The 25,746-nt window shown below is 41.4% G+C and overlaps 1 protein-coding gene across 1 annotated transcript in view; it reads right to left on the bottom strand.

Moving 5' to 3' along the window:
• LOC136674606 (PALM2-AKAP2 fusion protein) overlaps positions 1-25,746 on the bottom strand; it is a 108,858-nt gene that overhangs the window by 37,899 nt on the left and 45,213 nt on the right. The window contains exons 5-9 of the mRNA XM_066650680.1: positions 20,612-20,726; positions 20,272-20,293; positions 18,426-18,527; positions 15,927-16,616; positions 4,693-4,778 (exon numbers count right to left, since the gene is read on the bottom strand). Of these exons, the coding sequence (XP_066506777.1) occupies positions 4,693-4,778; positions 15,927-16,616; positions 18,426-18,527; positions 20,272-20,293; positions 20,612-20,726 (1,015 nt within the window). The remainder of the gene's footprint in view (positions 1-4,692; positions 4,779-15,926; positions 16,617-18,425; positions 18,528-20,271; positions 20,294-20,611; positions 20,727-25,746) is intronic.

Raw genomic sequence — 25,746 nt, 5'->3', positions numbered from 1 at the left:
TCCAGAAAAAAACACCACATTTCAGCCACTTCTGTTCAAATAGATCCTTGTGTTTAATCGTATGAAAAGAACATCTAAGGCATCCAACATGATTCTCTGATAATTTAGAACTTTGAGAAGTGTCTTACAATGCTATGGAGGGTCTGAAAATATCAAACATGACCTGGATGCACACTAACTTTGTAAACTATAAAGGTTTGTCCATATAAGTGTTTCTCAGACAGCCCTTGGACGTCCCACAGGGTTCTTATTTTTTTGTTCTATTGTTGTATGCTGCAAGTTTTTCGCAAAAATGTGAACCCTGTAGGGGAGTGGGACCATTGTAAAAGCACTTGTCTAGTCTGCAACCACAAGGTTTATTTTGTCACAAGCAGAATATATAACTAGATGTTACAGAAAAAGTACCAATCAGGAGCTAAAAGAATAGCCTATTAACAACCTCAGGGTTCTCATTTCACCTTAAAGTGAACTAGCAGAGGCAATCTTCACAATAGAAAAACATGAAAATAAAAAATAATATGAAAGCAACTAATTGCTCATGAAATCCATTGCAAAGAAATGTGTCTTTGACTGAAGCTCAGATTCCATCCAAGAAAAGGCTTAGGAATCATCCATCTTCTCAGGGTCTGTTTGATTCTTGATGATGCAGTAAGCCCCACAGTGCTAAGAGGAATTTAACCTTGTGTCCTTTCACCTAATGCAACAAATTCAGTCAGTGCAACAAACTCACACATGTGCAGAGCCTAATGGGAAATACTGCATATAAACCTCTCAAGCACTCTTTAGTTGTAGGGGGTTTGAAAAATGAGGACAGGTCTCCTGTGATGTTGATATCCCACACTCTTAGCATCATTGCCTACAATGTTTTACCACAAACTAATAGCCTGCTATGAATGATCAAAACAGAATATAAGCCAACAATATCAATGCAGCTAAGAATGCTATAAGCTTTTGTGCAAAATTTAGTTTAAAGTGGAACTCTACAGACAATAGGCAGTGTTTTAAAGCTTATATAACACCTACATTATCCCTTCATGAAAACCAACATGGACCTACATATACATTCACAAAGACTCATTCCAGTAAGTCTTTTTTTAATCATTAAGACATTTCCCAACTCTGATGTCTGCTGGAGTTAACACCTCTGTCATGACACAGATATTTTTCAGATATCGCTAAGACGCTGCCTGGAAATCACATGGCTTTCATAACTCTGTGTATGTCATTGTGACCTAATGCTGATTATATGGCACAGCTGGCCAAGTCAGACTTTGAAAAGAACTGTCATCATTTTCATTGGCTCTAATGTGAGTTTCACTTTAGAATTCGTAAGATATAAGCTGTAGGAAAAGTCACTGTGGTTACACACCAAGATACAATTTAGTGTCATAAACAACATTGGCCTGTAACGGCGAATGTTTATAATGTTTACACACTTTAGAGCTCACACCTGATTGGCCTGACAGATACTAGCTACAGGAATAAACAACGAGATCTCATAAAATTAAGTTAAAAATTAGCACTGTAGATATTTGTAGCATTTCTATGTACAGTAAGCGAGCTCCTGTCCACTGGTAGTGCTGTTTCATTCTGGTTATTAAAAAGAAATTCATATTTACAACCAGGGCAAATTATATTTGCTACACTTTGTACACTCATATATTTTTCTGTGAATTTGAAACTGACCTTGAGATCTAACTCAAAATCCATTCAACAGACATTATCCAGCTGTACTCCTGGCAAATGCAGTGTTAGTCCAAGGATTCTTATTGGTGAAGCACTGTCAGTTGTTGTGATGATGAGCTGAAGTGGAGTCTACTGTAGAATGCAATGAAGTGCTGTAAAATGTCGCACAATCTGACAGACTTCATATATAAAGCACCCCATAATGAGTTCACGAAAAACTGTATGAAGAGAGGGGTCCTTTAACTTTTGAAGCTCTGCACGCGCGTTCAAGTTCAAAGCTTGCAATCGATACTTCATACGTATTCATAACGGAGGTCAGCGCAGTGCTGCAAGGGGGGGCAGAAAAACCACTGCAGTCAGCCCTCAGCGCTGCTGACCTCTCCGATAAAAACCAGCTCTCAGCTGGACATTGCTGTCCCTACTGTTCTTCATTAAAACAGCCCCCAGGGCATCCGTGAAAACGTCACCAATGAATAAACACCGTGTAAACGAGACGAGAACACGACTGCCCCTAAAGTATCGGGTGCTCTGCACTCTTCATCTAACGGTTCTCACCTGCGCGCACGTAGCGCTCGAGATGTGAATGCGAAGCCGGTTACCTCGGTGCAACGCGCGGCATCGAGCGCGTCCCCTGTCCGCTGTCGACAGCAGCGATGCGCTGCGTGTTCAGGCGAGGACTCGGTGCGTAAATCGCTTCTTTACGCGCAACACTGGGCGCGTTAAGACGAGGGTCTCCGCGGGGCTGCTGCTGCGCGCTGCTGCAGCCGATCTGTCCGAGGTGACATTGGGAGGCGGAGTAGAGGGGGTGGAGGCAGTGAGTGTATGTGTGTGTGTGTGTTGGGGGCGTTTCTATCACGCTCGCGAGGGCTCCTCCTGCCCCGTCCGGGCTGCTGAATAATGAATGGACGGTGCAGCTCGGCCCCGGAGGTTTCTCTCTCGTTCTAGGGCCGTCGGGATGGGATCAGAGCCGCGGCGCTTCGCTCAGGTTACAGCTCTCTATTCAGCTGGGCACCCCTCCCCGCCCCCTCCACCATCCTGCCTTTGTCCCCAGAATGCCCAATAAGAACCGACTTGAACGAGAGTATTGCTGTGTGTGTGTGTGTGTGTGTGTGTGTGGCGAGGGTGTTGGTGGTGGGGAGGAGCAGGGGTTCGATACTGGACGCTAGGGGCATTTTGTTTTGTCGCTCGATGGACAATGAGGAACGTGCACGAGCACAACACAGTGTCCAGAAAACAATTGAGTCAAAGTCCTACCCCCAAAAAGACCCCTCAAAAAAAAACTTAATGGCATTCGAAGTATGTCTTTGTATCACGTGACATCCACCACAAAGCAGACAGGACACACAGGAGAGTCATTACTTCCAGAAATTGTGTATATTCTGTCTTTCTCCATTTGCTAAACACACACACACACACACACACACAAACATTGCCTATATTACCACTTTATAAAAAAATATAATCAAAACTTTAGTATTACATCAGCAAAGTTCAGCATTTTCTGCTTCTCATAATTAATTAATTAATACATTAATTAATTAATTCATTCATTATCTGTAAGCGCTTATCCAGTTCAGGGTCACGGTGGTCCAGAGCCCACCCGGAATCACTGGGCGCAAGGTGGGAATACACCCTGGAGGGGGCGCCAGTCCTTCACAGGGCAACACAGACACATTCACTCACACCTACGGACACTTTTGAGTCACCAATCCACCTACCAACGTGTGTTTTTGGACTGTGGGAGGAAACCGGAGCACCCGGAGGAAACCCACGCAGACACAGAGAGAACACACCACACTCCTCACAGACAGTCACCCGGAGGAAACCCACGCGGACACAGGGAGAACACACCACACTCCTCACAGACAGTCACCCGGAGGAAACCCACGTGGACACAGGGAGAACACACCAAACTTCTCCAGACAGTCACCCGGAGCGTGACTTGAACCTACAACCTGCAGGTCCCTGGAGCTGTGTGACTGCGACACTAACCTGCTGCACCACTGTGCCGCCCATTTCTCATAATTCAGGTTATCAGGTTTTGGTGGTCTATCAAATCTTATATTAGTGTTAGTAGCTTCATATTTCTTTGACATGTTTAATGTACTTTATGTTCAGCTTCCACTTACTCATGTCAGTGGATTATCTTATTTATCTTCTAAGTAATATCCTGAGAAATAAAATCCCTTCATTTAATGACTACTTTGACTGGGAAATGGATCACTCAAGGCTACACTGTGCTCTATAGATAAAAAATACAGATCTAATTTCACAAGGTTAAGACGCAAAGAACGCTGAGGACCTGCTGCTTTTGGCTGAATTCAAGTAAAATCTTGCTCACTCTTTTCCCTGCTTCACATTTCTAACACTCCTGAGAAAATAACATACCGTCTCCCAGTTGGTTCACTACAGAAATAACAGAAATACGCTGCTGCAGTAAATCAAACAGCAGTGTTATTCAGGGGCAAAACGTATCCATCACTCTCATTCGAGGGATGATTAGCTCAGTAATCGTCCTAACAGTGAAATGGTAATTGTTGTCTAATGGTGTAGGAAGCCGTGCGAGAAACATTGTCCAGATCCAAACATGTCGTTAGAGCTCTGCTCTACCATTGGACAGATTCGTCAGATGTTTTTGTTCTACATCTGAGAAAGAACAACACACAAAGTGGCTACAGCTCCCAGACAGGAAACAACAGAGGAGATTCTGTCGCCATTTACAGAGGTGTACTGTAGATAGATACAGTGTTAGTAGTCTTGTAAGAATACCAGAGTGAGGTATTAAAACTAGGACTATACACTCAAGTTTCAAAATGTCTTTTATCCAGAACTGCACTTCCCAACATATTCCCAAGTATTTGTGGTCATTTTCATGTGGCACTGAATGGGAGACATCAAATCAGCTTTTAAAACTCAGAACTGCAGATGACATCAATGCGCTAATGCAAATGTGTTGGTGTGTGCTGAGGACAGATGTGAGTTTACAGATGTTTATGTGAGACTGACCAGTGTTTCATGTGAAGCTCCTGGAGAAGCTCCTGGAAACAGACCTTTCTCTGCTGTCAGCAGCACACAGCGAGCCTTTTCTTCACCTGCAACACAAATCCACACTCATCACTATACAGCAGCAGAGGAACTATCTCACCACACTCCTGTACTGCTCTCAGAACACAGCCTCTGATTCCAAACCAGATCGACGTATTATAGAGTCAAAATGAATTAAACATTTATTAGTCTGTTTATGAAAGTGGTAATACGAGTTGTAAGTGCTTGTAGGAACTGTTTACACAGTGGTGAAATATAGAGAGTAAATAGACCAATATTTAAGGTGGTAGAGTTATTTTAGAGCTCTGTTTTAAATGGAGAGTGTATTTGATCATTAGTTCTATTATTTCTAAAATGGATGGAGTAGAATTATCACATTAAGAACACCAGGCATTACTATCTTATGCTTATGTTTTACAACACAGATTTTTCCACTTTAAACTCTTACGACACATGTTTCCTCTGGGATTCTCTACCAAACTCATACTTTCAATAGATTCCAGGCTTATTATGCAATAATTAATTGTTTTCTGTAACTACTGTGAATTACCCAGTAACGATGCAACTCATGTAATGAAGCAGTTTGAAGAATATGGGATTAATCTTTGTTTACAAATGGCCTCGTGAGGTGCACTCAGTTCAGTCCCAGATGAGTTATATCTGGTGCTTTTCCACTGCATAGAACCTACACGACTCTACTAGACTCTGCACAGATCTTTTGCTTTTCCACCGGCCAAATCTGGTACCTGGTCCCTGGAACCGTGTAGGTTTTCAGTCCCAGCTCCCCCGGGGTTCCAACCGTGCCCAGGTACTAAATGATGATGTGTAAACCCTGCAGAGTGCTGATTGGCCCGAGCCATGTCAATCACCACAAAATGCAGAGCTCATTCAAATCTCTTAAATTACAGGAGCTTTCACATTTATTTTTATCGGACTCACAACGGCAGCTCGTAACTTTACCTCGAGGTGTTTTGAAGAGGTTTATATGCTCCTTGGGTCGGTGGTCCACGGAAATTTGAAAGCTGAATGTAGAACAAGTAAAACTGATCTGTGAGAACTGGGGCGTGGAGCCGTGTTCAGTCCAAAAAACTGAAACAACATACGAATACACGGTGAGTAAAATGCGCCCAACTTTTCCGCTGCCGTTGTTGTGGTTTTTGAAAAGCCAGCAATTCCTGTTAGAGACAGGGTTTTTCAATGTCACCAGGTCCATTTAGCGGGCGAGCTCTGCCAGTGGAAAAGCGGCAATCTTTAAGCGAGCCGAGCCGCGTAGAGTCAAGTCGATTAGAGCCGGACTCATGTGGTGGAAAAGCGACATTTTTCACAGGGCCATTGCAAAGGTTTGTGAGTGAGAGAATTGTTATCAATATTATTCCACCACTTCAAATGGTGCAATAAATCATCCATCTACAAACACCATGTCATGTGGACGCCCTCCATACTTATGTTTGCTTTAGTCAGTCAATCAGGCCTTTTGAATGAACTGATACCCTCTTCGCCTTTTGAGATGTTCTTAGACAAATACCTTTGATACATGGATTTCTTCTGAAATAAAAACCAAAACTGTTTTTCTTGAGGTCTGTTTCTGTTCCACGGAGCTACTTCTATTGTTGAAAACCAGAATCATTAACTTAAGCCTAGGTGTAACATTCATCGATCTCTATGTGTAATATATGACAATGCAATGAGTTAATCAGTGCAAAACACAGAAGGCAGTACAACTCCATTCTCGTATGAGCTCGTCTCAGCTCAACCACTATTCATTCATTCATTCATTATCTGTAACCCTTATCCAGTTCAGGGTCGCGGTGAATCCAGAGCCTACCTGGAATCATTGGGCGCAAGGCGGGAATACACCCTGGAGGGGGTGCCAGTCCTTCACAGGGCAACACACACACTCACACATTCACTCACACACTCACATCTACGGACACTTTTGAGTCGCCAATCCACCTACCAACATGTGTTTTTTGGACAGTGGGACGAAACCGGAACACCCGGAGGAAACCCACGCAGACACAGGGAGAACACACCAACTCCTCACAGACAGTCACCCGGAGAGGACCCTGGAGCTGTATGACTGCGGCACGACCTGCTGCACAACCGTGCTGCCCTAGCTCAACCACTATTCATTTTAAATCTCTTTGGCCAATATTAGTAGTTTGTCTTCAACTGATCAATACACTCAATCGATAACCAATGAGTTGGAAAGTTTATAAAGTGTACCATGTAAGTTTGGACCACTTGTGTTGGTGCTTTCATCACAGTATATTCTGCCAGTGTAAAGGCCAGCTAGACATTTCATATGATGAAAACAGTTTGTAGTTTTTGATAAACCAACAACAGTATGATTTTAGGACTGTAGGGAAGGGGTGATATTACAAGGAAATGGCAGAGAATATTATTGCAGCTCCACTCATGTTTGTTTGAAGAGCTGGAAATGGAGGCTATTTAGAGAAATGTGAGTAGATGGACAAAGGGCTTGGGAGAGAGGAGATGAGGAGGAGTCCTGGGTGAGTTCAGCAGCACACAGCTTCTTATGGTGATACTGAAGCAGCCCACACACACACACACACACACACACACACACACAGAGGCTCTGACCACAGAAGCTAGCTGTGGATATGAAACCTTTGTTTTTTCCCCTCATGCTTTTTTCACAAAAAAAAAAAGCAATATTGAGGAATAGAGGATAAAATAATGATTCATTTTTAAGATTAAAATCTGCATATGTTTCAGTAACTAATGCTAATATATGATTAAGATTAGGCAATTTGCATGAATATCTATGACTTTATCTTTATTACATATACAGACATATGTATGTATGTAATAAATATTGGAAATCTTCATAACGTGTTAATTCATATGTAATAAAATGTAATAATATGTAGTATATAATACATGTGGGCAGATGATTACAGAAAACCTGACACGTACATTCAGGTAATGAGGCATTGTTGATGTATATTAGTGTGTCTGTGTGTGTGTGCGCAAACACCCACATTTAAAATAGGACTTAACTCACATATTTAGCACCAGAAAATTTGAATGTGGCTTGATATTTTGTATCTGAACACTAGCTACACTGAATTAATTTGTGTTTTTTTTCTCTCATATGGTGCACATCAGTTAGCAGTTCTGCATACAGTGATACCCAGGCTTCAATAGGGCTGAATTAACTTTAGTCAGCACTGTCTCTCTCTCTCTCAGCCTTTCTAGTGTGTTCTCACCATGTGTGTGTGTGTGTGTATGTGTGTGTGTGTGTGTGTGTGCTGGAACTCACAGCAGGAGTGTCTGCCACCATAAAACGATTCAATAATAATTGAACTGCAACTAAGCCCTAAAGAAATGAAGAGTGTTGTGAATAGATTATTTATTATAATTTACAGAGTATTACCATAATTGTGAGCATTAATGACACATTTTAGTATACTCTAAATGATTATGACAATATACTTCTTCTACTACTACTACTAAAGATAGTAATACAAACCCGTTTGTTCAGTCTGTACGTGTGTGAACAGTGGAACTGACTTGTGATGGAGTGACTATGTTACGTGTCATACACAAGTTCCCTTGGATTTGCCAAAATGGAGTTGCCCTGAGCCTGTTGTAGCTGTACAGCAACTTCTGCATCCACTGCCAAGATTCACTGCCTTCAATAACATTTCATAACATGGTCCAATTCGTAACATAGCTGCCATCAATTTCCGTGCCTTCAGGACCTCTGTGTTTAATAGTAACTGAATGTCCCCCTAGTGATAAGGGGCTAATGGCAGTAGGAATCAATGTGAGGTAATGTGTGATACTGCCATTAACACATCGCTTGATCTTGGAGAGTTGCTTATTGCAGTAGTTGTGTAATCAGACGTGACCAGCCCAGTCTAATCTAAACATCATCACCTCATTATTAGCTCATTTCATTACAAGCAGAATTGATAATACTTTCGATCTCAGACTGATATCTGCCCCCCTTTAGAAAACATTGTCTATAATAAACACAGGTGAATCTTGTCTAATATTAGGACTAGATCAATAAAAATCAGAGATTTAAAATCTTATTACACATTTAGGCTTAGAATTCTCTAACTGCTGTGGAGACTGGCACATTGTAACTAAATATAGAAATGCAATTAATATTATATAAAATAAAGCCTTGTATTTATTAGTATTAGCATAAAATAAATTCTGATCCCAATCCCAACACTTAACCTAAACTTAGCATTGGTAAGAACCAACTGAGATAAACCAGTTTAATCCAAATAAATCCAGTCTAGTTACGTCCTACCACTTATAACTCAGTAATTACACTGCACCCCAAACTAGTAAAGGAGTTCTTAATGGGTTGTTCCAGCCTAAATATTAAAATATTTTTGTCACATTGTGTAACATTCTGTAGCCTAGTATTGTTTCCCTGTATCATGGGGGAAACACTGGTCTGTTTGCTCGATGAAATTTCAAGCCCCCTTCATCCCAAGGAATGCCGAATCCCAGAACATCCAAAAAAGGAATGCCTGGTGAGTGAAAACTCCAAACAGGGTGGCCTTGCCCTTAAGTATTTTCCAGTGCTGTATCAACTGAGCACACTCCTTCATTTTTCACCTCTGCTGAGTTGATGGTTGTCTCTTGAGATGTTCAGGCTACACAGGGTGTGAGGCATTCCCTTGCTTAAGGACAAGGCCACCCTGTTTTCCCTCTCCATGTCCCCACTTTCCAGGTTTTTGAGTTTCAGTGTTTCTTGGGGTCTGAGGTAGCAAAAGAGGACCAGTGGTTACCCTGTGACACTTCAACTTCACTGCACATACTCATTTATGCTGAATAGCAGTGCCAGCACCCAGTTTACTGGCAAAGCACATGAGGACATCATGGAAATGTCACAGAGAAATGGAAATCTGCCCCAATAAGAGGAAGTGTGGTTCAAATGTATAAATATCTTGAACAAATAGAGCTCTGCTCTAAATTGGTTATTGGTTGTTATTTGGGTTATGTGTAGGTTAATGTGTTAACATTTATATATGTGTTATTACAAATTGTGTTGGTTCATTTGTCAATTCCTAATAAGCATTATTTGACATTATAGAAGCATCCACAAATAACAAATAGAAACTTGTGCAAAAGTTTGAGCACCCTGATTACCGTATCTTCCACTGACATAAACACAGATTTTTTTGCCTATTTCAGTGCATAATTTTTACTTATTGACTCAATAGAAAAAGGCATTGCATTTGGGCATATGCCCAAACACTGGCACATGAAACCTTTTATGTTTTATATGTATTTATTTAAAGCAAATGTTTGAAATACATTTTTTGTCATTGGTTTTTTCTATATGGTGTCACATTGCCTGCCATTTAGCACCTATTCTTCATCTCGCAATTCATTGTTTTGATATAGTGTTTAGTTTTTACATCTCTCTCTCTCTCTCTCTCTCTTTCTCTCTCACACACACACAGAGTTGCACAGTCCAAGCAGAACACATAGCAATAAATAAACTTTAGTCTGGTATATCCACCCATCAAATCATATCTTATCTGAGTCGATCACATTCCTTAATTTCCTTTAGTCCATGTGTCCTGAGCTTATTGCCGTTGTCCTGAAAGTGGTGTTCTGGTCTAAAACCTGTTTACAGTGAAGCTATGTTGGTTGTATAACATTGTGAAGCATGGTGTGGTGTCCCTAAGCCTTAGCCATTCCATTGAATTCAGAATTTCTTCATTGAATGTCCTCAGAATGTCTTTCAATGTACTGCCCCACAATCATTATGCAAATTCACCCACATCATGTCAGTCACATCATCCATGGCAAAGCAAGGCATTAACTGGTGTAGAGAAGAACTGACTTTCATTAGTTTAGTTCCTTCTGCATTCATAATAAATAAATAAATAAATAAATAAACCTGCCCTCATGTAGTATCTGTCCATAAATACACATTAGAAGTTACATGATGTTTACAGTAGAAGAAATTTAGATTTTGGCCTGTGTGTCTCTTTATGTTACTTGAGTGTGAACTAGAAACCTCATGATTTCATTTGCAATGTATAATGTTGATGAAATTAAATTATTTCCATTTATATATTTGTCAGGTATTATTGTTTAAAGTGACATATGCTTTAGGAGACTTGCCTAAGGTCTTTTACTGGCACAGTGTGATTCACTTGCTCAGGCAGGGGATTGGAAATGGGGCCTGTCCCAAAGTCCATACTTGTGGTTTTGTGTACACTAATGTGAAGCATTTCTAAATTTCTAAAGTGTGTGGGTGGATACCACATATTTTTGTTGGACAAGCTGTTTCTGATGTTCGTGTGACACCAACGTTCTTCCAAGATATTTCTGAAATCCAGTGGTAGAAAGTCACCAGTGTTTGAACTGTATGATTGACTGAGCCCAATACTGCGTCAGAGTGGTCTGAGGAAAATGGCCTGCTGCTTCAATTTTGCATCTTTGAGAAATGGGACATGTTTGGACACTTTCTGGAAAGCTGTGTTAATAAATACAGATAGAAAGGTCTGGAATCTGAAGACTCATTAAAAGAAGCTTGTTGGAGTCCAAGACCATGGCACTGAAAACAATGCCTTACTAACCTGGGCCTCAGTGATGGTCAGTCGTTTTGGAGGTGAGTATGGGAAACCTGATGAGGTGAGTGTACTTTGGCATTGAGCATGCAGACGGTAATGATGATGCGCTAGTGTCAGGCAGAGGAGAAAGAGGAGACAGAGGAGTCTGGGTGGAGTTAGTGCTGCTGCAGAGGGTGAGAAGGACGCTCATTGACCCCGAACGAAGAAAGAGTGCTAGTACGGCAGTGATCTGATGGAGGAGGGAGTTAGAGGAAAAGAACCAGCTCACAGACTCAGGAGGTGTAGGCACAGTGAAAAAAAAATGCTGTTTATTGGACTAGGTTGACCATACAAGGGGGAAATAAAAGCCACTGTTACAGCATGGCAGCCGGCAGTCCGTACTGTAGGAAGGGTGTGGTGGAGAGAGAAAGAGAGAGAGAGAGAGATACACAGAAATATTATAGTAGTCATCATCTTTTTAAAAAAAAGTAAAAGGAGAAATGGAACAGTTAAAAAATAAATACACTTCAGGTTTACAAAAATACAGCAGAAATCTCAATTGAAAAGCACAGCGGTTTTCTCATGGCAAGTTAGATAATGTCCCAATTGAGCTCAGACACGAGCCACACCACAAACGCTGAGGTCTCACGGCCTCATGGGTAGGTTTTGGCAGTATACAATGCTGAGAAACTGGGGGCTACACTATTCGTCAGGATCTGTTGGAGGCTTCTTGAAGAACTTTTGGAAATGACTATAATTACAGACAATTCAGCTCCACATTAAGCTTTTTAAAACACTACAGTGCTTAGATTTGTGAGAGATGGAAGAAAGGGCATCATTTGCCTGCTCTCTCCTACAGCTGAGGTCTCCTGAAAGCATATGGAAGTCTTGACTCTAAATGGATTCTCTAAAATGAGGAATACACTGGAAAGAAATACATATTTGCAAGTAGATAAGCAATATGTAGAATGTTTCTCAGAATATTTCTCAGGAAACCTGCCATATGAGACTGTTATAACAATACTCTAAAGGTATTGAACCTATTCCTGAAGCTCATTTTCAATTCAGTTAATTAGTGATGTCACAATAGGCAACTCATTTACATAAAGCTTTGTCCACTCCCTCTGAATTTATTAGGACCGTTTCAGGAGTGCTGTTGTACTGCACTGGATGGTCATTCAACTTCATCCTAGTGTTATTTGTTAAAACTGGCCACTGCTGTGACCACTAATGCCTCCTGTCTTGAACTGCACTGTGTTTTCTTTGCCAGGAGTCAGCACCTATTGTTGCAGGGTATTAAACATACTACTCGTCTATTTAGTACTTCCCCCTCTTTTTGGCTCAGCATTTACTCCTGTGTTTAAATATTATTTTATTATAATATTAAATATTTTATGATGTTGACCTTGGGGGCTTTAATCTAATGTGACAAAAATACCATTGAATATCTAACATTTGTACAACAGTCTCATATTTGCCTACGTTTAAGATGCTTTCACTTGCCAAGATGTGATTTCTTCTCAGAGTAGGAGTTACAGTTCATTCATGGCCATTGGAAAGAGGTTTGTTGCAGTTATACAAGCTTGAAAATGGATCCTTCGCTAGTATAAGGACATTATTTTCATTATCACTGAATTTCACAGAGGAATCTATCAAAAACATGGCACTACTTGTAGCTGCAACACTAAGAATTTCTACACAGATATGTTAGTGTTTCAGATTTGCTAAACTATAACCTAAGAGACAGTGTGTTACATTTGGCAGTGCCTCGCCTCAAAGGCAGAGGAAGACTGTAAAAATCGTTATTTATAAATACTATCATGTCTTATAATACATTTCCACATATTTGTATTTACACAGATTGTGTTAGTACTTGCATAATTTGATTCAACCACAATAGATTTGGTTGTTAAAAGAGGATCATCATATTTTGGAATTAGAATTTGCGTAATTGACTTTTGCATAATACAATACATGTGAAATATCTATGTGCTGCTATTCCAGGACATGTATAAATAGAGTGAGAACATGTCACAGGTTTTTGGGGTGAAGTTTTAATTGAATATTCACTGTTATTTAATAAAATAGCAATGTTTAAAACTTAATACGGTTCCCAAAGAGAATAAGTCAGAGTCTGATTAGTGATAACTGAATACATTGGGAATACAAATATTAACATAAAACCTATGGGGAGTGTTTCTATATTGATAAAGTAAAAACTTAATTTATGTGTGTGTTTAACGTATAGAACTGACCCCCCCCAATAACCACTCCATTGTTTTACAGTGCCTTCTTCGAGGCAAAAACTCACTTAATATGAAACCAACCATCAGAAATGCAGTTGGTGTTTAGTTGATTATTTGGCAAATCTTTGAATGAATTATGTATTCATGAAACTTTATAAGTGCATTAATTGTAAATGCCCTATTTAATCTAACTACTTTTAAGTATTTGCACTTATGTGTGGAACCCATTATAAACAAGAGTGCATGACTCCATGATGAGTGCTCATAAAGACACTGAAGACCAGCGTCGTGATGTAGAGTCTGATAATGTTTACCATGGTTTTATCAACAGATTTTCTAATGTGTTATGAACCATTGTAAAGAATTACACACTGTGCATCACTGTGGAGGCTTCTGCCATGCATTATAAGGCATCATGAATATATAATTCATAGGAAACGTTACAGATTATTCTTTAGAACAGTTGAAAATCTTTTATAATTAGCTCCTCAGTTTAGCATCATCATATTTGTGCGAGTTAGAAGCAATGTCTGGAGCAATATGGCACCAAAATATTCTCGTTTTCCAGAGACAGAGGAGAGACAGAGACACTGAGTGGTGACAGACGAGACAAAGCCGTCAGTATTAGTAAATAAATAAGAAATAAATAAGATGTGTCCCTAAGAGTCCACAACAAGTAGTCTATGGCATTTAGGTGTGCATTATAAATACAAAACAATGTATATATACTGTATTCAGATCACTTCTGGATTTCGACCTCAGTAGAAACACATTGGCACTCGTTTAGAGCAAAATGTATCTACACTGTTCATCTAGGCATTGTTTGTTTACAACCAAAGTCACTTCATTTAGGATTCACTCCACAAAGACGTGACCTTTACTGTGTTTGGAATACAGTTCTTAAATGTTGAAGGATATTGGAAAAGTGCTAGACACTGTCACTTAAGGACCCTGTTTTTTCTGTAATCAAATGACGCCCTGCATTTGTCTAGAGTGATGCGTGTTGTGTTTTGTCACTCCTCAAAAATGGTTAATTTGGTTTGCTGGTGAGAGCTTGGGAACGTCCTCTGAGATCGATGCGGACTCATGATGTGGATGCACTGTGTAATCTCATGTGCAACATATCCTAGTTGCTGATGGCATCTCCTGTTAGACTAAAGTGCCTGAAAAGGTCCCATAATACTCAGCACCCACTTTTGTATGTACACCAGGAATATGCTACACCATGGCTTTTCGGTTTCTTTGAAGATATTAGAAGACATGGCAGTACCTAGCACTTCAGCTCAAATCCACAGATTTACACTCGTACTTGAACCCCGCTACAGCCAGTGGTGAGTCTGTTATATTACTGAATAACTTGACAGCAACATGACATCCACCAAGACACGCTTATGCCATGGTGATCTGTGTTATTCAGCAGGGTTCAGTTTCACAAACCTAAGGTAATGGCTGAAGATTCGAAGATTAACAGCAGTTCAGGTTCCAGGCTCCGTCGGTTCTGACCAGTTTAAATGTTCAGTGACCTTTGTTGTTTCCCCAAGCTCAACATTCAAAAACCAGTGGCATAAATAAAGCCTAACCTAACAACATGACAATACAGAGGCACAAATAGGCAGTCTTCCTGCAACATCTGTCCAAGCCAAGACAGCTGTGCTGCCGTCCTGATTCAGTCTAACCTGCCAGTGTAAACAGAGAAGAATGAACCACAAGCCGAGCAGATTCTGAATGCTTCAGTAAGGCCACTGAACAACATGAGAACTGGCAAACAGGCATAATGCCACATATAGATGCATCTATTATATATATGTGTGTGTGTGTGGGATAAGATGTGTTTCCACAAAGTGTAATTGAAGTAAAACTATGCTACACCATTTTATAAAGCTCTACGAAAAGTATCAAATATTGATTATTTAGGGGTGACCAGGTTTAATTCATTTTTTTTCATAGATATACTGTCCAGTTACCTGGGTTAGTTCTTTTGTTCCTTCCCTAGTGAATATTATGGGTTACCATCATTTCATTTCTTGTTTCCCCCCAATATATATATATATATTTCACACAGCTGCTATGCTAGAGACCACCTCTCCTCTCTCCTGATACCACATTCCCTCTACACTCTGCTCTGGGTCCTGAGAACCTGACAGCAAGAGAGCGAGCCATTCTGTGGAAAATAGGTCAGAGAAGACAGAGAAGAGAGAGTGTGCTTTTTCTCATGTCACAGAGGTGGTGGAGATGCTGTTAGTAACAAAGGTGAGGCTGTTGTTTTGTTGTGTTTTGTTTCAGAAAAAGGGAGGCAGAGCCTTGTCGAGCGAGCTCCCAGGAAAGAGAAGTCGGAGGAGAGAAGGAGGTCACATGACAGTACAGCACTGGCAGCGTTTTTTCTTTTCGGTACCTGCGGGCGGAGGCTCCTTGGCCGAGCTTTCGTCCTTGCCCTCGGAGGACAGTTCGGTGGCTTCAGACGGTTGCCGGCCAGAAACCAGGTCAGCGGCGTTGCCGTCGATGGCCGAGACGTCAGTGACGGTCTTTTCCCGCAGTGACTTCTCGTCGTCCTCGTCGATGAGAACGATCTCGGCTTTGATGGTGCCGTCAAAACCAAGCAGCTTCTTGCTCTCCTCCTCATCCTCCACGCTGTGGTAGCCCATGAAGATCATGGTGACCGGTTTCTCCGTTGTGGCCTCAGGGGTCTCGTTCACCTCGCCCTCGTAGCTTTGCTGGACTTGCGGCTTGCCCTGCTGACCTCGGACCATCTCTAGCTTGGCCTCCTTGTGTACCGTCTGCTCCCTGAAGCCCTGCTGAGCGTCTGCCGCCTCTGTGACGATGACCTTGGCACCGTCCGCCCTCTGGTGGCCCTGACCCACGCGCCCCATAAGTTCCTCGACTTCATCCGAGCTCCAGGGGTGGACGCCATTCTCCAGGGTGGTGGAGGCCCCTGCACGAACTTCGTAGATGACCTTCCGGCCGTCGTCGTAGACCTTGACGCCGCGCTGGTGAGCCTCTTCGGGGCTGACTGGAGAGGCAGACAGGATTTTGGTGCTGCCCGTCTTCATGTCCTTCTCCACACTGATCTCCATGGCATATAAGGCTTTAGACAAGAGGGGAGAGTGCAGAGGGGTGTGGGTTAATGTCTATGCAGTTTAGTGGGACTGGTTTAGTGCATGTATTACAGAAGTGTAGCAAGCTGTTAATTCACAGATACATGTATGACATTTCCACACAGTCTCCAGTACATTTCTATTGGAATCAATAAGATAAATGAGACTTACTGTCTTTAAAAATGTACTATTACTAGCTGCTGACCACACTTGGCTGCCTTCTCTTCCTGCACCATTATTTAACTGACTAAACTGCTGGAACCCAGACCCCTGTCCTTATTCTTGCATAATGATCCTTAATGTTTAGGACACATTTGGTAACTATGAAAACAACACGTAAGATATGCAGTTAGACAAGTAAGGAAGTGAACTGTGGACCTTAAGCAGTTCCCAGTTAACAGACACCACTTACAAACAAAGGCATTACGAGGAACAATTAAATGCAAGGAATGTGAAGCAGGATGGAAAGATATGCAGCATATACACACGCATCCTGCGCTGGGTCCGAAATGGCTCCCTACTGAATATTTAGGATTATTGGGAACTGAATTCAGGTGATAAACAATTTTGGACATGTGGGTTTTTACCAAAAATCGCAGTGTGTTTCCTTTCCACTAGGGCACTTTGATTGTACACTACTTATTGTGGTGCATTGTGGGATTGTTTGAGAGTTTTTGGCCACCACTACAAAATGGCAGCACCCCAAAATAGTGCACTTCCCAAGGGATTAATAAAGTTCTATCTAATCTAATCTAACTGAATAGGACACAGCATTGGATTCCTTCTGATAATTTGATAAAAAAAAAGGGTTAGATAATGATAAAGGCGAAATGATTGGACATACAATAAACAATTCTCAAACTTGCCCTGTAATAACTGTTAGGGTTCAGAGACTAAATAAAAGGTCCTGGCTAGGTACATCAGCTTTCACTAAAGGTACTAACAGTGGAAATAGACTTTCAAAGATGTAAAAGACTGTGTTCTGCTTTCAAAATAAAAGCCTGGATTGAAATGACAATTGCAGATTATACAGTTATGGTCCTTAACTAAGTGTGCTGAAGGTGCAACACGATGAGAGTGAAAGGTTTGAGAGTGGAGTCTCTTGTGGAAAAATGCTTGATTCATACCTCTGTGTTTAAAATGGAAAGCATTCCAGATCCAAAGATGAGAAATAAAATGATGAGAGAATAATATTTATCAGAGAAACTCAATAACTCCAGTGCTACCATTACTAAATCCCCTGCCAACAGCCTCTCCAAAGACTGCACCTTTAGCTTTTAGGCTAAACTTAACAACTAGAATCATTTGGAATAGTTTGGGCACACATAGTCATGTTTGGCTGATTTCCCTCTACAGTGCACAACTACTCTTTATTTCTGATTGTAACATACTGGGAGAAAACACCACATTTTATATAACAACACAAACAATTAATTAGCAACTGTATCTAATACAAATCTGCACCTAAAAATTTTCTGAATAAATTTCATACTTCATTTTCCAGTAGAGTATACATCGGGTTTTCATCGTCTGCCTTTTAAAGTGTGTCTCCATACACTTCATCCATATTTGTCCACATGTCTCTATTGCACTGCTAATAGACCCCGATATTTGTGGTCTCTGGTCTAAATTTTAGTTCCTGTATTTCTCTAAGAGTGTGCTTGTCTTTAGCTCTCTCAGGTGTGGTGCCTGCTCACTGCGCCTCCATGTATCCATGTCTTCATTACTGTGCCTGGTGCTGGCCTGGGCCCAAAACTGGCACCATCCCTGCCCCTCCCACCCCCTCTCCAAGCACCTACCAGGTTTCCTTAAAAGCTGGTGATCCCCCGAAGCTGTGGCCGGCGTCTGGGAGTTCAGCACTGGGAGGTCAGGGATCTGGGAACCGATGTAACTCACTGCATCTGTCGGGAAGAGAGCAGAAGAGGACGTAAAACTGGATCCTGGTGGTTCGAAAACCCCCCCTCCACACCCCCCCCCCACTCCACACCCCCCCCCACTCCCAGGTCTGCTCCTCCCCTCTCATCCCAATCCCTGTTAGCTATACTAAGTTTTTCTCCCTCTCTCTCTTTCTCTCTCTCTCTCTCTCTCTGAATCAGTTCGTTGCTTAGACAGCAAAAGCAGAGTGCGTGTATTATGGTGAAACAATGGCGGTGCTGGGCTGGAGGGATTCCCCGTGAATAGGTGGATCATTGTAAACAAAATGCAGAGTCATTGCCTTGTGTGTGCAGCTCAATAGTCTAGCTGAGGCAAGAGGGAAATGGGCCAAGGGGCTAATGTGTGTGAGAGGGACCCCAGTGCCTCACAAAGGAGAAGGGGTGCTATGGGGGCTTTCAACACGTGTGGAGTGGGTTTATGTACCACCACTAGCCACAAGTACACCCTTTAATAACATCACACAGACACGTGGGCCATTGACAAAGTGAACTTAGCAAGCTCTTGAACTTGAGCTTGAATCTAAAAGTCAAGTGAAGTAGCTGCTGATGTCCTCAGAACCTTGGACTGGCCACCCCTGAGCCCATAATTTTGAGTAGAAATGACATATATAAGGGTGTCTTTTTGGACAGGATGTTAGGTAAAGATTAATGCAATTGTTTAACAAAGTATAAGCACAAAAAGTAGGTTAAAGATGGCTGCCACTGCTGTTGTTAATTATGCAACATGCTTCATATGCAACTAGATGTGTCACACAATAACAAAAAAAACACATAATTATTAATTATTATTCCTATTTGAGATTCTATTTGAGACTCACAGCAGTCTGAGACAAGTTTGTGATCATTTTGACATGTTTTTAGGATGCTATTAAGAAAACTGCACCTTGCTTTGCCTGTTAGCGACGTTAGCCTCATAGCTTCTGTTCAGAACTGAAGAAGCCAGCTTCAGACACATATGTTATGAGGCTGGTATAATGTAGTGTGTAATACCACTGCCCTTCCAGCCTAGTGTCAATAAGAATTTATACAATGTGTGACAAAATGTCTATTCCCATGATTTGTACAGCATGCAAAAATATTTCACCTGATGAAATATTTTTTTTAGATGAAAACAGTAAATTCCTGATGCCTAACTAGCATGAAGTATCCTTCTAAACCTTGCACTTAACCCTAATCCTAACCGTAAACATAACTAACCCAAAGCCTTAGACTATGATTTCAAATGTTGATATTGTTAGGTCTAATATTTGTAGGTCAAGTTGGCCCTTGGCAGGTCAGGATTTGACACCCAACTTGGGCAGAAATATTACGCTATACCAATAAAATTCCTTGGGCAAGACTCTTAATATTATATCTCATTCATTATCTGTAACCGCTTGTCCTGTTCAGGGTCGTGGTAGGTCAGGAGCCTACCTGGAATCATTGGGCACAAAGTGGGAATACACCCTGGAGGGGGCGCCAGTCCTTCACAGGGCAACACACACACACACACATTCACTCACACACTCACACCTACGGACACTTTTTTTTTTGAGTCAATCCACCTACCAACGTGTGTTTTTGGACTGTGGGAGGAAACCGGAGCACCCGGAGGAAACCCACGCGGACATATGTATAATAGTGACCTCTAAACTATCATTTCAACACACAGTGCTAATAGGTGATTTTTTGGTTGGCTGAAAGAATATGGCCTGGAACACTGGACCCGTACCTCCATCTTGGGCCTGCAGACTCTGAAATCACAAACAAGACAATAGTTTTCTGTTACAAAATCAGACTGACTGATTTGTATGTTCATACAAAACAAACTCTGTGGTTTGGACTTTTGAAAATGGCATGGAGGAAAACGGAAATGTGTTTCTGTTCTGGTCCAAACTAAATAAAGCTGGCCACATTTTTTTTTCTCTCTGTGACCTTATGGTTTCATACAATGCTGAATCTCCATGTTCCTCACTCCTACTACTCAACTCTAGTCTCAAAACTGTGTGTGTGTGTGTGTATACAGTATGTATGCTCTCGTTGTAATGGAAGAAGCACTGAGCACATCTTACTTTCTGTAGATCTTCAATGGAGCGCTCTGTTTCTCTCAGTCTCTCTCTGAGCACTTGCTCTTTGGCGGATATTTGCAACTCTTCGTTCTCCAGCTGAAGGATCTCTGATTCTAATCTGCAGAAAGCAAAACAACAAAAAATATTCCATCTGTTTCACACACAAAGAGGAGCTGCCTGAGGCTCTGCGATAAAATCACACACTTCTCTCAAACCTTCAGCTGAAGAATGGATTTTTCAGGATAATTCACTTACAAGAATAAAGTACAGCTACACTATTGTAGATCTTTCTACAATAACTTCTACTAAAACCATTAAAAACAGTTCAGTTCAGTGTTGGAGATACAAGGTTTTGCTCTGACAGCATGATAAGAAGATACTCTTCTGAATGAAAATATACCATTAATAATGTAAAAATATTAGGATCTGTTTTAATAGAGGTGTTAAAATTAATATGTAATGTAATATAGACGGATCAGTCATAACATTAAAATGTTCAGTGTTCAGGACCCACACTGGACCACCAGAGAGCAGGTATGATTCAGGTGGTGGATCGTTCCTAGCGTTGCAGTGACACTGACATGGTGAAGATGTGTTAGTGTGTGTTACACTGGTATGAGTGGATCAGACACAGCAGCGCCGCTGGAGTTTTTAAACACTGTCTACTCACTGTCCCTCTATTAGTCACTCCTAATTTGTTGTTCTACCATCAGGTACCAGCACTTAAGCAGCTAAACTTTTTTCAAAAACCTCCCACCACCTCAAGATAGGGTTTCCTTATTCCTCAGGCACCCTGTAGAAGTGAGTAAGCCTGATGTAGGCTGAGGTTTATAATATGTAATTTTGCCGGAAATGTCCTTTTAAAAGACGGTTCATGTAAACGTGTAATCGTGGAGACAATAAGTAATACACACTATTAAAGGCTCTATCTGGGTCAGCTCAATCGTTGTGTATCCAGACTGATGCATTATAAGCTGCAAGTGCAATGTGTCATCACGGGAGTTAAGTGAGCCCTAGCATGCACAAGACTGGCGCCTGTAATCCTGTAAATAACACTCCTTATAGAAACATTCACTTTATCTGCTGTCAGAATGTGATTTTAAACTCCAGTGACTCAGTAGATGGGTCTGGGGCTTCTCTTGTTAGCTATGATTGCTATTCAGAGAGCATCTACTGTTTTTCAGTCTCGGCTCCAGCTGTGAGCTCATTGGCCCGAATCCAAAGTCCACATTTAGGAAGAAGCACAGCCTGAGAAAGCTGAGGTTGTGTCTATATCCTAACGTCTCCATAGAGCCGTATTTATTGGAATATGGAAGCAAGATAGAAGCCCAGATCTGTTTGACTAACATAAATCCTCACATATATCCTGCAGATATAAAAGCCTCCACACAAGCTTTGCTTGCGTTTTTTTATAGTGGTTTATAGCATTAGCTCGCTTGCTCATTTTCAGGCCTTGCTTACACAGTCTTCCCCGAGAAAACTGCATTTGTGCTCAAGGTGAAGACTCACACCACAGGCATACTAAACACTGCTGCTTATTCAGATGTGCGCTGTGCTTTGGGACACACAGTCAGACGGCATCTCTCTCTGCTGCTTTCCTTATCAGAAAGCGTCCTCTATTAGCACTGCATAAATCAGCATACTGTATATTCAGCATTGCCCTTTGTAGGATTGGAGAAAATGACTCAGTAATTACACAGAGGGCCCTGCAGTTCAGGATGTAATAGTTTTTTTTTTTCATGAACATAATATTTAATATAAATAGCCTTGTAATCTTCATGGATAATGTTTTGTTTTTGCTTTGGTAGCAATGTTTAGCAACTATAGCTTAACCTCAACAGCGCAAACTTGACATGCACTTGGAGGAATACACATGGCTCCTATTCAAAAACAGCTAGCTTTTGGTGAGCTAAACAACAGAAGCAGAAACTTTGGCTGAGTTAATAAGCTAACACTAGAGCTATCCGGCACAATGCTGGGCTCATGATAACTTATTTTTTCCTTAGGGTATGATGTGTGGACATTTTATTTGCTTGAGAAATATCTCTTCATTGTTTGTGAATCTAGCAGTTAGCTTAACATTAATTTTTAAATAATATCTGATTATTTGATTGCTAACCATACTTCAACGTCTAACCAACGTTGAGTCTTGATGTCACATCAATGCTGGGTTTATATGTCTACCCGTTTTTTATTTCCAACTAAAAATCAACATCTACACAACGATGGAGCTTGACGTCATCCTGACGTTAATTTTTGAGTAGTATCTGACTTTGATTACTAACCATATTTCAACATCTAACCAACGTTGAGTCTTGATATCATACCAATGTTGAGTTTTTACGTCAACCTGATTTTCATTTCCAACTAAAATTCAACGTCTGTCCAACGTTGAAGGTTGTTGTCAAGGCAACGTCTGTCTATGATGTCAACCCGATTTAATTTCCAACTAAATTTCAACGTCTGTCCAACGTGGAAGCTTGTTGTCAAGGCAACGTTGAGTTTAGACGTCAACCCGATTTTCATTTCCAACTAAAACTCAACGTCTGTCCAACGTTAGAGACCAACGCCTTTCTGACGTCGAATTGACGTCCTGTGCCTGCTGGGTACCAACACAGTCGTACTAGCTCTGGATACTTAGTTATGATCTTTATGCACATTCATTTGGAAGGACATGTGTTCATTGAAACCAAGTTCATCGATCTGGTTGTTCGTCTTTTGGGGAGAATGGCTTCATTCTAGTCAGGGTCCAGACAAACACAGAGCAATACTGGAAACAAGGCAGGTTCAGAGAGTGTCAATTTATTGCAGGCCATCTCACACTCACTCAGTCACAAGCACTTGTGGACCTTTGCAACATGTATTTGGATTGATGGCGGAAACTGAGCATCCAGAAAAACCCATACAGACACAGGGAGAACAGGGAGTTTTTTTTGTGTGGTATATTTGTCGTGCCTCTGTTCTGCCCTAGAAACCAGATATTTCACAGGCACTTTAACTGCCGAACATAAAGCTAAAGCTCTGCTTGTTACTCGTATGACCCGGTAATTCCTGAAGATTTTCTCAATGAAAACTGTTACGAGTCCAAACAGTAGGTATCACACTGCTTAATGAGTTTGTTCATAGCACATAAGGTCATGTATCCAGTCATAGTTTGCCAACCTGAATGAGACCCATTCCCTTTAAATCACATATGTCTGCGCACATTCTTTCAGTTCCCGGAGGAGCAACACCTCGTTCGTGCTGAATGCTGGCAGCCAATGAGGAAGGCAGTGGCTGAGGAACCCACTCTGCCTCCACCCAAGTGTGTTTCCTGCTATTGTTTCCATCACTGAGGTTACAGGCTCCACAATAACAAAGGCCAAGGAACCTTCCCACGAGTCCTAACAATCCATCTCCAAAAGCAGCTCCCAGTGTCTAAGAATACACAGATAACAGATTGCCACAAATTGTCACAGCCACTTGACTTTGATCCGGCACAGATATAGCAGGAATGCTACAAGGACTTGACCACAGTCATCGAGAGCTATGACCTCCGCCACGTCCCAAGAACTGTAGGGTGTGGTAACCATGTTTTAAAGAAGACATATCCCACCCCTTTTCCACAAGTGAACACAGTTCTGGGGCCTTAATGCAAAGTCTGTGACAGGCTTTGGTCAAAATTCCACAAGGATCCAACCTCACAGTAGTGTTCTCCCTCTGTCTAAACAGCCCTGTTCAGAAAGACCAGTTTCAGTGGCTGGTCCTAGGCTGGTAAGGAGGGAGGAGGAGGAGCTCTGTATTTTAGCCATTTACACTCAGTTCTCTTTCTTCTCTGCTCTCATTTTCACCATATTTCATCAGTACTCATTTTTCCATGTTCCTTTTGTTTGTTTTTCTCTGTTTATCAATCTTTGCACTCTCACATAAAAGCAGTTTCAGTTCTGTGATTGGAGAGACTCTGACAAGGACGCAGGGCTACTCTAAAGTCTCTGCACTCTAAGTAGATAGCAGCAGAAAATCAGAACAGCACGTTTTTAGACTTAGGCAGACCACAAAAAAACCTGACTGCAAGCTCTTATTTTAAAGTCTTTGTGTTGGTAGATTCCAGACACCCATAATATTTATTTATTTTTTTTTTTTTTCAGAAATGTTCCACTTTAAAGCAACTCTAGGTAGTATTTTTGTCTTACAATTGCTGCTTCAGAATCATTGTGATGCTTCACTAACCTGTAATAGAGCCTCTGCCATTGTTACCCTGGGCTAAGCACTACAGAATCAGCACTATGTAACTATGTAAAAGAGGGTAGGAACCTCACCGCCATTGATGAATTATACCCTCTCATATTTAGTAATGTAACCTTTCAATCCAGGTATGCATGCCAAAAAGTACGACACAAATTTTTGCTTGAGTTTAGCTGGGCATGATGTTGTTTGTTGGGGCACTACCCCTCCAAATAACCCCCTGATGCTGGATCTTGATCCTGTTGTTTCCAGATGGTACTGTTGCTTTAAGACGCTGTATATCTGCATATTGCCTTGTATCTGTACAGTTCTGTCTAGAGGACAATAACGGAGTCCACCTGGGAGACAATGTCCCAGTCACAAACAAACACAAACACACTCACAGTCACAGATGAGGTGATGAGGCTAGCTTCCAGCATCTTGGCATGGTGCAGTGTCTATTAGCATGCGACAAACCACACCGAGCGACAGCAGAGCTGGAAAGAACACAATGTTACGGGTAGACGATTGTGAGCAGGAACTCACTGTGCTGCACCAACGTTCAGCACATTTACGGCCACCTCAGGGACCATGGCATTCCCACAGAGGGGATTAAAGCTACACAGGATTACACCGTCTCTGTGGTTACATCAAACGAATCACTGAGTTTTCAAGAGATAGCACAGTTCAGACACTTCACCTTCCAAATGCAGTGATAATGTGCACGTGATACAAAGGTGAGACCACCATGTTTACGTATCTGACTGATTTATAAACAATAGAACCTTTCATGGTTCAGATGCACAATCAGCCATAACATTATAACCACCTCCTTGTTTCTGCATTCACACTCCATTCTCTCAGCTCTGTCCCATTCTCTCTAACCCTAGCTCATCTGATAAACACGGAGCATCTCTAATTTGTCTCAGTACTGC

The sequence above is a fragment of the Hoplias malabaricus genome, chromosome 18 (genome assembly GCF_029633855.1).
Source record: "Hoplias malabaricus isolate fHopMal1 chromosome 18, fHopMal1.hap1, whole genome shotgun sequence".
Classification (NCBI taxonomy): Eukaryota; Metazoa; Chordata; class Actinopteri; order Characiformes; family Erythrinidae; genus Hoplias; species Hoplias malabaricus.
The sequence above is the reverse complement of the archived record's forward strand: the minus strand, read 5'-3'. Positions and strand labels throughout refer to the sequence as shown.